General features: G+C 40.7%; 1 protein-coding gene across 3 annotated transcripts in view; it reads left to right on the forward strand.

The window, feature by feature from the left end:
* Positions 1 to 13,557, forward strand: part of ME1 (malic enzyme 1) — a 400,997-nt gene that overhangs the window by 385,920 nt on the left and 1,520 nt on the right. For 2 of the 3 annotated variants that reach the window (XM_026654431.2, XM_024193234.3), the window contains exon 13: positions 9,975 to 10,073. The exons of the other annotated variant lie outside the window; for it this stretch is intronic. In XM_026654431.2, coding sequence (XP_026510216.1) covers positions 9,975 to 10,073 — 99 coding nt within the window. The remainder of the gene's footprint in view (positions 1 to 9,974; positions 10,074 to 13,557) is intronic. 3 annotated transcript variants of the gene reach the window in all.

Consider the following 13,557-nt stretch of genomic DNA (forward strand, 5'->3'; position numbering starts at 1 on the left):
TGGAGTTCTCTTGTGAGAAATTGGTGGAAGGGTTCCCTTATAATGTTTTTCCTTGTGCCATGCTCTGCTACAGTTACCACCATCTTTTTTTTCTTTCCATTTTCTCTCCTGACCTTTTCTGCCTCTGTTCGTTTCTCTTATGATTATCTTTTATTCTCTGTTGTATTTTACTTTCTAATTTTTGTTCTTTTTTGCTGTCTTGGTGCGAACTTTCCCTCCCTGCTCTCCACTTAACAGAAGACTATATGTGACTGGGAGGTTTGGGAAGGTCCACCATTGGTGGTGCTAAGAGGTCAGTCATACATAACTGAGAGTCATGGGAGCAAAGGAGAAAAGTTTGGGACTATGAGCTGCTGTCGGAGCCTCCTACCTGCACATGTGAGCTTGCCCTGTGACCATCTGCATTAGCTGCCACTGTGGGAACAGGGACAAAGAGCCTCTCATTGCATTACCCAGTCATATTAGCAAATTTAGAGTAGGAAGGAGCAGGTTGAGCATTATGGAACTTTCTCCACTCTTACTGTTGTCCTCTCTTCCTACTGACTTTTCTGGAGCTTAGGTGGCTCCTCTCTCGGCATTCTGGCTTCTTATGTTCTCTTCCTTAAGCACCCAAGTCTCCCCAAGCCATTTATGGGGAGCCTGGGCACCTAACTCAGAACTGAGGATTCCACTAGGCAGCAGGGCATAGAAGGGGTTAGGCATTGCAACAACTAAAGTACCTTTGTGTACTTAGCCCTCACTGCTATGACCCCATCACTCCAGTCCCTGAATCTCTCCACTGGTGTCTTTTCATATTAATTTCACCCTCCTTATCCTTCATAATCCTAACCACAACTTTGCTATTATTTGCATCTATACTGTCTTGACTTATTACATTCCTATGTAACCTCTGCTACTATGTTTGGAATAGTCTCGCCCATCTTCCATGTACAAAGCAAAGCTTCCTCTTCACCTTCAAATACCTTCTTTCTTAGTCTTCCTACATTGCTGTCCAGCCACTAATGTTTCTATTCTTTCTTGCATGTGAATGCTTGTCTGATATATTGTATTTTTCTTAATTAGATTAAAAACTCCTCAGGGTATGGACCCAGTATTTCTACATGTTTGTAAAGTCTGGTGCACATTTATGGCACACGTTACATAAATAGTCAAACCTTTTGCACCAGAAATCAATTTTCCCAAACAACTAATCATCTATAGAGGCACCAAACAAGACACACAGAGACAAAATATGAAGAGACAAAAGAGACAAAATATGAAAAGATTCAAAAACTAGAGCTCAAAACTCCATAAACCTCTTAGCATCACCGAAGTAGGTAACACCCAACGAATGAACCATATACTACAAGTGCATACCAAAGCATTCAGTGAAAAATAGACTCCTTCTGTTCACAGCTCCATGAGGAATGAAATATTTATAGATATAAGGCTAAAGCACAGCTGATGAAGAGCCAATGAAAGAGACCAAATATTCTAGAAGAAATGGCAAATAGAGAAAATAATTTTCCAAATTCATAGATTCTAAGGCCAGAAGGGACCATTATGATCATCTAGTCTGACCTCCACTATAACACAAGCCACAGAACTTCCCCAGAACAATTCCTAGAGCATATCTTTTAGAATAATATCCAATCTTGATTCAAAAATTGTCAGTGATGGGGGAATCCACTACAATCCTTGATAAATTGTTCCAGTGCCTAATGTGTGCACTTACGACTCCTTATTTTTTGCTTTCCATAGAAATCAAAAATGTAACCTCTGCAGTTTTCTATGAAACTTAGTTTAGGGTTTCAGCCCTCTTAAGATTTCCTTCTCCATCATCTCCTCCTGCTTAGTTTCAGTGATTGTTTGGAATTTGTGACTTCACAATATTTTCCATGACAGACCGTGTATGTTACACGTACACGCTTTGCTTCATGATCCGTCAGAAAAGAGTACGATTTGTGATTGAGAAACTCTTATTCAAACCAAGTATGTTTAATTATTGGCAATAGCTAAAATCAGACATTTAAAAAGAAAAGATTAATTTAAATTATTTTCTTTTTCAATCTGCAGCCATTTTTCTCAGATTGTGGACTCATAAATTAAAATCATATTGAACCTGATCAATACTTGGAAGGGAGACCTCCAAGAAAAAATTAGGTTCTGAAGGAAATAAGACTAGTGAATTAGTAGGTGGCATTCTTTCTTTTGAGTCAGTATTCAGGCAATGCCCCAGAATGCAATTAGGGTTAGAAGACCGTTTTGCTGTAATCTAGTCTTTCAGATTAGATTTCACATTACAACCTGATCATTGAAAGTTATTAAAGATCCCGTGGAACTTTCAAAAAAATAAGCAGGTGTTATATCTAATGTACTGGGCAAACTTCAATGTATTATTATTGCTACAAGTATTTACAGGGTTTTACTGTGCTTTCTATGTACACCTTACACCAAGTAGAATCTAACAGCTTCACAAAAATGTGGAGCACAGTTCAAATATCCACAGCAGCTGACTGAGTTTCTTTGAGGACATCTAAGACAGTGGGTAGCATCCAGAAGATTTAAAAACAAGTGAATCCAGCAAATATTATGGAAAACCTAGATGAAAAGAAGCTACATTTCATCCTGATTGTGAGGCTCAGACACATTCCCAACAGCTCGAGAGATTAGAATACCCAGCTCCCAACTCCTCCAAGCTTTTCTTCTTCCTCCTGCTGAAGTTGTCTTGATGGAGCAAAGGCAGGAAAGTGGGCTCAAACAACTGGGACCCAGGCTATTCAGCACCTTGAATTTCATCTGCAAGATAACTAGAAGCAAATGTAATATGTTGCTCCTTTGGTCTACAATACTTACTGGTGGGCAGCTGCATGGTGTACCAGCTGGAGTTTCCAACGCTAGTTTTGTTAAGCAAGATATATTCTGGCATCTTTAAAAAGTGCCATCAACTTGCACTCTCTCTGAGGGACATTCACAATTTCCATCAGTAAAATTAGTAAAAGGCCAGACTGTTTCCATTGGCTTTAACCATCCAAGAAGGGCAATGATCCATCTCATAGGACTTTGGATAATTACATCCTGCCTGCTCAAATCCTCCCCTGTAATTTCAATTGGATATGGTATTCTTCACTTACTGTCCTAAACTGCTGCGTGTTGTTAAACAGTTGCCTCATTTCTTTCTAGAAGTAGCTTCATTTTGGTTTGGGTTAAGTGATTCCCATATATAGTTTGTAAAGTGCTTTGGAATACTGCTGGATGAAAGGTTCTATATACATGAATTGAAACATGTCTTAAGTGGCAGTCCAAAAGACCAGCAAAAACTGGTTGCTGACAGAGGCAGTTTTAACTAGCAGTCAAACAACATTGTTCTGGAAACTGGGCTGATACAGTACTTTTAAATCTCTTAAAACAGGGTCTGCCTCCTGAACGTTGTTTTTAGTGCAGATTTTGCTGTATAAGTTATTATGCAGTATGAAAGTCCCTCATGAAATTTTACATGAGCAAATATCTTTACCCTATATAGTCAGTCTTGGTAGCTCAGAAGTTAATACACAGCCATTCATGATACTTATGGGGATAGAATACTCACAATTGGTCTCATACTGCAGGCACTAATTGCACTGGAAACAGCAGCATGTTTGAATCTCGAGTGAGTGTGGGAGGAAGCTCACCACTCTGTATTGAACTCTGTGAACAAGCAAGAGCTAGGAGTAGCATGGATGGGCTACTAAGGGAACCCTCACCAAAAAAGGTCACAAATGATTGAGGGTAAGAGGTGTTAAAAGTTTCCATTGAAGTCCTGAGGGAAGGGGAGAAAAGGGGTATAAATCTTCCATAAAGGACTAAAATCACAGTATACCTTGCTTTTCATGTAGGTTTTGAAATAATTATGATATTAAAAGCTGAAAAACAATTGTGAACGGAAGTGCCAAGCAAGCTCCAGATTTTAAAAGACTCCCAAAACATAACTGTTAAATGAAAAGACCTTCTTAGCATGTAATGTAGGCTTATCTGTAAAAGAGAGCTATTGAAAATATGAAGCCAGGCTGCATGCCTGCAACTATTGACCTCTTGCTTTGCCACCTCTTCAATTAATTCTGATAGAAGGAACAGTTCACTTATTGTAAGTACATCAGATTCTGTTTTCAGGTGTTCTGCCCTTCATATCAAGTAAACTAGAATGTAACTGATTTTGGATGATAAAGCTAAGGTACTGTGAGCTATAATGCCTCCTAATTGCAGGCAATTTCTCTGCAATGACAAGGAACATTACCTGTTCCTCTAAACTTTACCAAGCACAACAAAAATGTTCAGAATTATAAACTAATGAAATACTCTTGACGCTATAAAGCCTACAGTTAATTCACTTCAGAGATAATCCTGTTAAACCTTTTCATTAAAGAAAATATGTTCCCAAATAGCCAAGATGTCTGCACCTGGTTGATACCATGTGCTCAGTCTTGGATGACATCCATTTAAATGCTGGACTATTTCCCTATTAAAAACATAAATTAATTGAAAATGCTTTTACTTATAGTACACTTGAAGAATGTGAAATTTCCTTTGAAAATATTAGTTTGTGGTTGCGTTTATACACTGTTTCAAATGCCTTGTTATAGAAGTACAGCACAGAAACTCTTTTGGATTCTGTGTGAGCTAAGGTTGTCACTGGTCTCATCCAGAATAGTGTCCAGTTTTTATTCTCCAGCTTGCTTCCTGTAGTCTCCTGCTACAAAACAAAACATTTCACTTCTGAATTTTCTCTGCGATGCTTTAAGCTAACAGCAGCTAATTTCTTCAAACCTTGTGTCCCCAGCAAAATCCTAACCTGTTAAATCCAAGAATAAATCAAATTAGAAACAACAGATCTCACTTATTCTTCTGACAAATATAAATATATGTCCTGTTTTATCAAAGAGCTTGTTTACCCTTGGGGGGAGGGGGAAGCAAACAACCACTAGTTGTTAAGGGGGAAACCAAAATAAAATAAAATAAAACAGGATTAAATTTTCTATTCCTAATTATTGTGGCTCCCTCTAGTGGATTTTTAGTGGCCAATACGCTTTTCAAGATCAATTTAAAATGCTGATAGTTTGATAGCAATAGTTTGCATGCATGTGAATGTACTGGGTATATAACCTGCCATTGTCTTGGCCAGCATTCCCTCTTCCAACAGAATTTAAAATAAGGCTGTGTGTAAATGACAGTTAAGCACGATTCCTCGATTTACTTAGAGTTACTATAACAACGTCACCTCTTTTTAGCCTGAGTGGTTAGCCAATATTTAGGGTCTTGGAGGTTGTTTCCACTAGGGCTATGTCTACACTACTGCAGTAAGTCTACCTAGCTACGCAACTCCAACTACGTGAATAACGTAGCTGGAGTCGATGTACCTTAGGTCGAGTTACTGCAGGGTCTACACTGCGGGGCGTCGACGGGAGAAATTCTCCCGTTGATTTACCTTACTCTTCTCATCTGGAGAACGATCTGCTGTCGATTTGGTGGGTCTTCACTAGACACACTAAATCGACCGCCGGTGGATCAATCTCAGAGCTTCGATCCCGGCTGTAGTGTAGACATAGCCCAAAAGAAAAAACTGATGTTAGATATTTCTTTGATGCAATCTTGTTTATTTACAAAGAATGTATACAAAATCCTGTTTCCCTGGACACAGTAGGAATCAAACAACAGGAGAAAGCGTCTTTGCTCACTGTTCCTACAAGTCACTTTCCAGCCAGCACTCAGCCTAAAGAGCACTCACTCTGGGCTTTCTGCTTCTCTTGTCTCCTTGGAAAGCTGCTTTCTCTGTCTTCTTCTGACTCACTGACACACATAGCTCCACCAAACAATATTCCACCCTCAGCATTTGCACTCAGACCCCATGGTTTAGTGCCTACTGTCAGCCATGCCATGATGGTCTGTAATATGGATAGTGGCTTCTGTTGTGTCAGCTATCTCTAAACAAAGGGGCATTTAACTACTCCCTCATTTAGCTTGAATGGAAGGCAGTAATCATGCTTAGTGGCTGCAGTGAAATTTTTAACTGCCCATAGATCAAAGAGACACTACCTGTGGGCTACCCAATCTACAGCATAACAACAACATTTGAAAGCCTACTGTTATCTAAAATCAAATTCAATTCAATGCTATGACTCAAGACACACAATAAAGCTCTAGAAAGGCAAGGTGAATGAAGTAATATATTTTATTGCACCAACTTCTGTTGGGGAAAGAGATAAGCTTTTGAGCTACCCAGAGCTCTTCTTCAGGTCTGGGAAAGGTACGCAGAATATCACAGCTAAATACAAGGTGGAACAGATTGTTTAGCATAACTAGTTAACACGGACATATTCTAACAGACCATTCAAGGTGAAGTGGCCTGTTAACATCCCTGCAGTCATAGGTCAAAAGAGGGAGATTAGTGGGTTACAGATTGTTGTAATAAGCCCTAAATCCAGTGTCTTTATTCAGACCATGATTTTTAGTGCCTGGTTAGGGTTGCCAATTTTGGTTGGACGTATTCTTGGAGGTTTCATCACATGACATAATCTTTAATTAAAGATTAATCTTTAATTCCTGAGGACTCCCAGGAAAATCCTGGAGGGTTGGGAACCCTTTAACTTGGCAAAGTTATGAATTTAAGCAACCAGGCTCATCTTTTGAAGGTGTTGTGCCGGTTTCCTTTGAGGACAAGGATTGAGAAGTCAGATATGGAGTGATTGTTTTGTGAAAAGTGTTCACCCATGAGTGATATGGTATTTATCTCTTCTATTATTTTTCTGTGGGACTTCATTCGAGAGCATAGTGATTGTCTCATTTCACCCACATAGTTGTTACTGGGGCATTTAGTGCACTGGGATAGGTACACCGCATGTGTAGGACCCATGGTTTTTGAAAGATGTGTTGTGGGGGGTATTGATCATTGTAGCAGTGAAGATATGTCTGCATGTTTTGCATCTATTGTTATGCCAGGTTCAGGTGCTACTTTGAGTTGCTGGGTCTTGGTCTGTGGAGAGCTCGCCTCTGTTGATGAGGTTGGGGGGTTGTTTGAAGGCAAGAAGAGGGTGTGTGTTCAGGAAAGATTTATTTCAAGGTGTGGTCTCATACAGTATAGGTTACAGCTGTTTAATGATACCCATATGAGGATTCCAGTGTGGAGTGGTAGGTGACAACTAGGGGTGTGCAGTCGGAGGGTTTTTTTCCCCCTTGTATTGAAGCAGGTTCTCTTGGGGTATTTGCATGGCCTGTTCCATGATGTGATTTACTTCTCTGGTGGAGTGTCCTTGTTTGGTGAAGGCAGTTTTAAATGTGTTAAGGTCTGTATCCCAGATTTTCTCCTCAGAGCATATTCTGTGGTTTCTGAGGGCCTGGCTGTAGATAACAGATTTCTTGGTGTGTTTGGGGTAGTTACTGGATCTGTGGAGGTAGTGTGATGATCCATGAGATTCTTGTATATAATTGTCTGTAGGGTTCCATTGTTGAAGCTGATTGTCGTGTCCAGGAAGTTGATGCTAGTGTGGAGGGTTCTAGTGTTAAATAAAGCTCTAGGCTGCTTTCTTTTTCGGGTATGTGTCCATGTGGATTCCACTGTAGGTATGCATGTGCCCCAAGCATGTGAATTTGGAATCTTCGCATTGCAATGTCCAGCAGGGCAGGGTATGCACCCTGAGCCTCCTCATGCTTCAGTGTGAGGATATAAAGGGTGAAGCAGCCCTGACCCTCCCTCAGTTCCCTCTTGCCAGCAAGACAGAATCTGGACTGTTTCTAACCTGCTTCTGATTTTCAGAATTCTTCTCCAGTGAAAACCATTTTTCTTCATTTCTTCATTATATTAATTTATTTGTTTGATTTTTGTTGCATGCTCCCCCACTCTACCCTTCAAAAAAGCAGTAGTCAGGACAGACATGGGGAGACCCTGTGTGTACAGTAGGTCAAGGCACTTTGCACTAACTGCTAGCTGTGGCAATTTCAAAACCTACCAGGTTCAATCCCGTCCTTCCTGCAATGGACTAATACCTATCATAGATGAACACAGCAATGCCTGTTCTGTCTCGCAGAAGCACATCTCCCAGACAAGCATGCTATCTGCTGCTCCTTTTCAGCATTCACCTAGAAATCCCGAGAGACAAGGCTCAAAGTACACCATAGGAGCAATCCATGAGGGTAGCCACAGATCCAGGAATGGAGACATCCCTTGTCTCTGTGGAGTGTCCCACTGACTGTGAACCACACGCCCAGTACCAGCAGGGAAAGGAAGATGAAGAGGGTGCACACTACCTGAGCACTGAAGGCCTCAGTGCCGACTATGGCACCAGCTCCAGGGAAGAGAAACTCAGCACCGTCTTTTGGAGCAAAAAGGCTTGTCTGCACTGAGTGCAAATGCAACTGAGAATGGGCAACATATCCATCCCGCAGAGAGGACTCTGGGCCGAGAAAGAAGCTCTCAAAATCTTCAACACCAATGAAGGATAGCATCAAGATTCCAGTAGCAACACCTAGGTTAAGGAAGACAGACTCACCTGTGCCAACATTGACACCAAGACCAGTGCTGGCCCTGGACCCAGAGATCCCAATTTCCTGATACTGAGAACTCTTAGACGAGCTTCCTTCACTGCTCTTCTCGGCACTGGACCCAGAGACAGAATCCTTTCCAGTAGTGAGATATGCCTCTGACAAGCCCACCCCACTCCCCGCTCTTCTCAGCACCGGATACGGCACTAGCACAGGCTTTGATACAGGCCCCACTACCAATGGAGCCAAAGCCACATCCACTGCCACAGAGAGATTTCTCCTCCCATCATCAGGCAATTCTTTTCCCCAACTTGAGCAGGGAATCATCATCTGAAAGGTGTGGATAATGCCTGCAAGGATATTTGGAAGGCATGTGGTACTGAATCCCAGTTCAGGACTGGCAATAGATAGGCCACCCATGATTGGGCTGGTACCAACACAACCTGCCAACATGGCAGTACTGGCCCTAGCAAGGCCTGCCCTCCAACAGACTTTGGCGCGGAACTCCTTCACATGTCTGGATTAAAAGAAGGAGGCCTCGGTCACCACCAGCATTGCTGGCTAGAGCTTCCTCACCAGAACAGGAGGGATCCTTTGAGAACATGGTGGAAGCAGCAAGGGAGACACTCCAGCTTCCTTCTGCTCTGAAGTAACTGGCAGTAAGCAGTAACCTTTTCAGAACAATGGGTATGAAGAGTATCAGCTGCATCAGTCCAACAGAGATTGGATACAGCTTTCCAAAATTTTGCATCTGATCTGGCAGCCAAGTCCAGTGTGTAATGCTTGAAGACACATGAGCAGCTTGCTCCATGAAGCAGCTTTGCAGATCTCAGATATTGGTATGTTGTGGAAGCCTGCTGAGGATGCCATTTGATCTCTGGTGGAGTGAACTCTAATAGTGAGAGAGGTACATACATTGTGTTATCCATTTTAAGAGTCTCTGGGATGAAAGGGCTTGACCTTTGGACCAGTCAGCTATAACCACAAATAGACGTGGGGCCATTCTGAAAGATTTGGTCCTGTCAAAATAACACTGAAGAGCCCTGGACATATCCAAGCTCTGAAGCTTCTTCTCCTCTTGTGTGGCATGTGGTTTTGGAAAGAACACAGGTAGGTTGATGGATTGATTCTAATGAAATTCTGAAACCACCTTGGTAAGGAATTTGGCTTAAGGTCTCAGTACCACATAGTCTCAGTGAAATGCTGCATATGGAGGAAGATAACAAAGAGAAAACAAAAGCACAGGAATAACTAAAAGTCAATACATATTTAAAGAAAATATGAAAATACATGCAAATATTTAACGGCAACTTTATTTTCTACAAAATATTAGATTTAAGAACTGTGAACAGCAGTGCTATGCAGAGAACTTTGTATCTGGCAAAATCAGAAAGTGTACTTACTATGAAAGTTGCTTTTGAACTGATTTACTGTAAAGTAGGCTTGTGGGTTTAAAATAAATCTATCTTCTGCTTTATTTCTAGGTGATAGCTCAACAGGTTTCAAAGAAACATTTAGAGGAGGGTCGTCTATACCCTCCATTAGTCACTATTCGAGATGTGTCACTGAAAATTGCTGTGAAGGTAAGTGATTTCAGTTCATTCTGCAGCCACTCTCCACTACCCATGCACTTTGCATGTGTTAAAATTAGATTAGCTGAAGTAAAATATTTTCAGGATTCATTAGTCATTTTAAATCAATCTTGGTATGAAGCAAGCCGAGTGTTTTTTAAAATTTCAAATTCTTACAGTTCAGGCATAGGAGTGAAGGAGCTGAAAATATGATATACTCAGTGTTTAATTACAGGTGACTACAGTAGAATGATGTTTCTACTGCTTATTCTGTACCACCTGGTTAGTTGCTTGTGCTGTTCCTAGCACCTGATCCATGAAGTTTGGAACCATGAAATCCTATACTGTCAATAGTTTCCTATCCTTTAGTTGCCTTTCAGGAGAATAAATGCCTTCTCACATGCCAGCCTCCTCCTTCCTTTGGCCTGCTGCTGCTTGATTTTGTTCCAATCCTCCTTATCTTGACCCATCAAAACAAATAGTTTTTTTGTGAAGTCAAATATATGTTTTTCATGCATGGATTTTGCCAAATTGACTGCACTATGTCAGTAGCTTATAAAGTGCCCAAAGTAATTTGATAACCCATAGATTTGGCAGCACTGAAAAACAACAGACTTAGCCCCATTTCTACATTCCCTGTGGCTTTTTGTCTCCCATGAGTTCTCCGTTTTATTTCTGAGTGGGTTATCATGTTATAGATAATCCCATTTACTGAACAGCCTTTTGGAAGAGCAGTGTTGTCAATAGCTCCCTATCTGTGGAATGGTTCCCTTTGATTCATTTGGTAACAGGATCCCAGGTACATATAAAAAGCCTTGTTTTAGTTCACTTCTTTTCAGGCTGATAATAGCTGTGTTCCATAGATGTCAAAACATCTCTAAGCAGACTTCTCAGGCTAAAATCAGATTGCCTTTGTGCTTGGCAAATCCTTTCAGAAAGTGCTGGAAACTTTCCTCCTCTATTCACTGTGACAGAATTAATCTTTTTAACTTAGGTGCAAAATTTAATGGAAAAAAATGGAAAATTTGTAACTTGATTAATTCATTTCTGGTCTGATCTCTCTCCTAGTTGGAGATATGCTCTAGGAATTATTTTGGGGAAGTTCTATGGCTTGTGTTATACAGGAAACCAGACTGGGTGATCACAGTGGTCCCTTCTGGCCTTTGAATCTATGCTGTGCCTGTTTTGGGCTGTGCCTGTTTTCCAGCAAATATTGAAAGCAGTTCAGGCTTGTATACGGGGCTCCAGGGCTTGGCCACACCTTTCTGCCTTCAAGCTAGATGAACATTTCCAAAGATATATTGAAATACTGAATTTCCATTAGGAGAGAAATTTAAACTTTAACAGTAATGACTTATTCAATGGTGATAATTATATGCATGGACCCAAAGAGGAGCTCTTGTGGAAATACCCAAAGAACTTCAGAGGGGGCAGGTTGAGGTCAAGGTCAATCCCTGAAAGCAAATTACAAGGTAACTTTTCCATTTGGGATCATAGCCTCTCCCCAAGACTAAGAAATTTGTAATATAGAGAGGCAGTGCTAAGAAGGAGAAAGAAGATGGTTCGCCCTATTTCTAGGGAAGGAGGTTTAATCTGTTTGGGGAGTAAAGAATGCTGCATCTTGGGGGTCGGAGGAAGAGAGAGAGAGAGAGAGAGAGAAAGAGCATGTGCACAAACACACAGATTTTTTTCAGCCAGCTGATGCCCTTTCTGTTCAAGAGGCCACTGTGGAAAATGAGTGGGTTCAGATTTCTTCTGAATTCAGTTTTTCTGTAGCCACATATGCTTTGGTGATGCACAAGGCACTTCATGTTTTCTTCTTATTTTAAATTTCCCAGGAATTTAATGAGGCTTATAACAAAAATTGAAGCACGGGTGAAAATTGGTGTGGGGGGAAAAACTTCAATTTTCTGGGTTAATATTGGGGGATGGAAGGACAGAAAAGAAGCAACAAACAGAGAAAGGTAAGACTATTCTGACCCAACTCCCTCCTCCGGAAGGAGAGATGGCAGCTTGGTAATCTGGGTGGCCTGGTTTACTAAACCAAAGCGGGCCTGGAACTGGAGAACATAAGGGCGCCATCTTCTAAGGCTCCCTCCTCTAGTCTTCTGCCTCCGGGCCCGCTCCAGAAGGAGAGATGGTGGCTCTGGTACCTGGGCCATCCAGGTTACTGAGCCACCATCTCTCCTCCTGGGAGCAGAGAATTGGGTCTGGGAATTTCAGCAAGTTTGGGGGGTGGGGGGGTTAGGACTCAAGCACTGATATACCCATGGATGTGCATGTGTATCTTCCATTATGTTGTCTTACTTTAACTGGCTCACATTTACACTTTGACTAATTGATTAATAACAAAAATACTTCTATTCAATGTAGTGTATTAGATTTTCTTAACATGATCAGTATTTTCGTGTATGTGAGAGGTCCAAAATTTGGGTTACAATTGGTAAAAAATACAAATAACTTTTGTATAACCTGGGAATTTTACCAATAACGAATAACCAAAAACGAAAGGCCTTAGTAATATAGCACTTGATTCAACTAACTATGGAGAATTCAGAAGCTTTTAATCAGGTGCTTTTCCCAATCATCACTAAAACAAAGCCCACACGCTGGTGTAGGATCAAAACTCGCCATTTCTTGGAGATTTAGCTTTACTAAGAAAGATATTGTCAATTATGGCAACCTTAACAGCTCTGGTCACATCTAGTGGCCGTTGAGCCTTTAAGCAAAATGAAGCAAGAAATATTTCATGTGAGGCTTGGAAAGGAAGAGTTAACCTTGGCAAAAGATGATCAAAGTACAAAGAATTACACATCTTTTCTACATGAAGAAGGTATCTTCTTAAAAGGAAAGATTTCACTTCTTTCTTGCTTGTGTGAAGGGGGGACTAATTTGCCCACTGCTGCCATAAAAGCTAGGATGTTACTGAATAAAAGTGAGCAATCCATTTGCACCACCAGAGATAAACTTCCAAGAGAGAACTCCTTATGTCTGGCCTGGGGGAATTCAGGGCAAATAATCCAAAATTCTGCATTTTTTGTCAAAATAATGCAATATAATCACAGCAGTTTCACTTATTTTGGTAATTTATTTAAACTACCATACAGAAAAAAATCACAACAACTGTTCAGCATTTCCTAAACACATGAAGGTTACAAATACTTGGTAACCAATAACCTGCATTCCAGTTATAATCCTGGATTTCCATTTAAATTACCTTACTTTTATTTTGGTGTTTAAAGCGACATTCTACTTTACAGAACACCAAATTGCTCAGACTTTCATACATGAAAGTCATACAGTTTTCCTAATCATTGTCCTGCATTTTTTTTTAAATGGATAAGTAAAATAGATCCCAAGCTGTAATCTAATACCATTGTGCCTCTCTGGCACAGGAAAAAAAGTGAGAAAGCCCATAGACCTTCCTAGCTGAGGATTCAGTTACTGTCATTTACAATAAGGCTCCTTTACACCACTCTAAAACAATGAGGAGTCC

The sequence above is a fragment of the Terrapene carolina genome, unplaced genomic scaffold, assembly GCF_002925995.2.
Source record: "Terrapene carolina triunguis isolate 2854851 unplaced genomic scaffold, T_m_triunguis-2.0 Scaffold42, whole genome shotgun sequence".
Lineage (NCBI taxonomy): Eukaryota > Metazoa > Chordata > Testudines > Emydidae > Terrapene > Terrapene triunguis.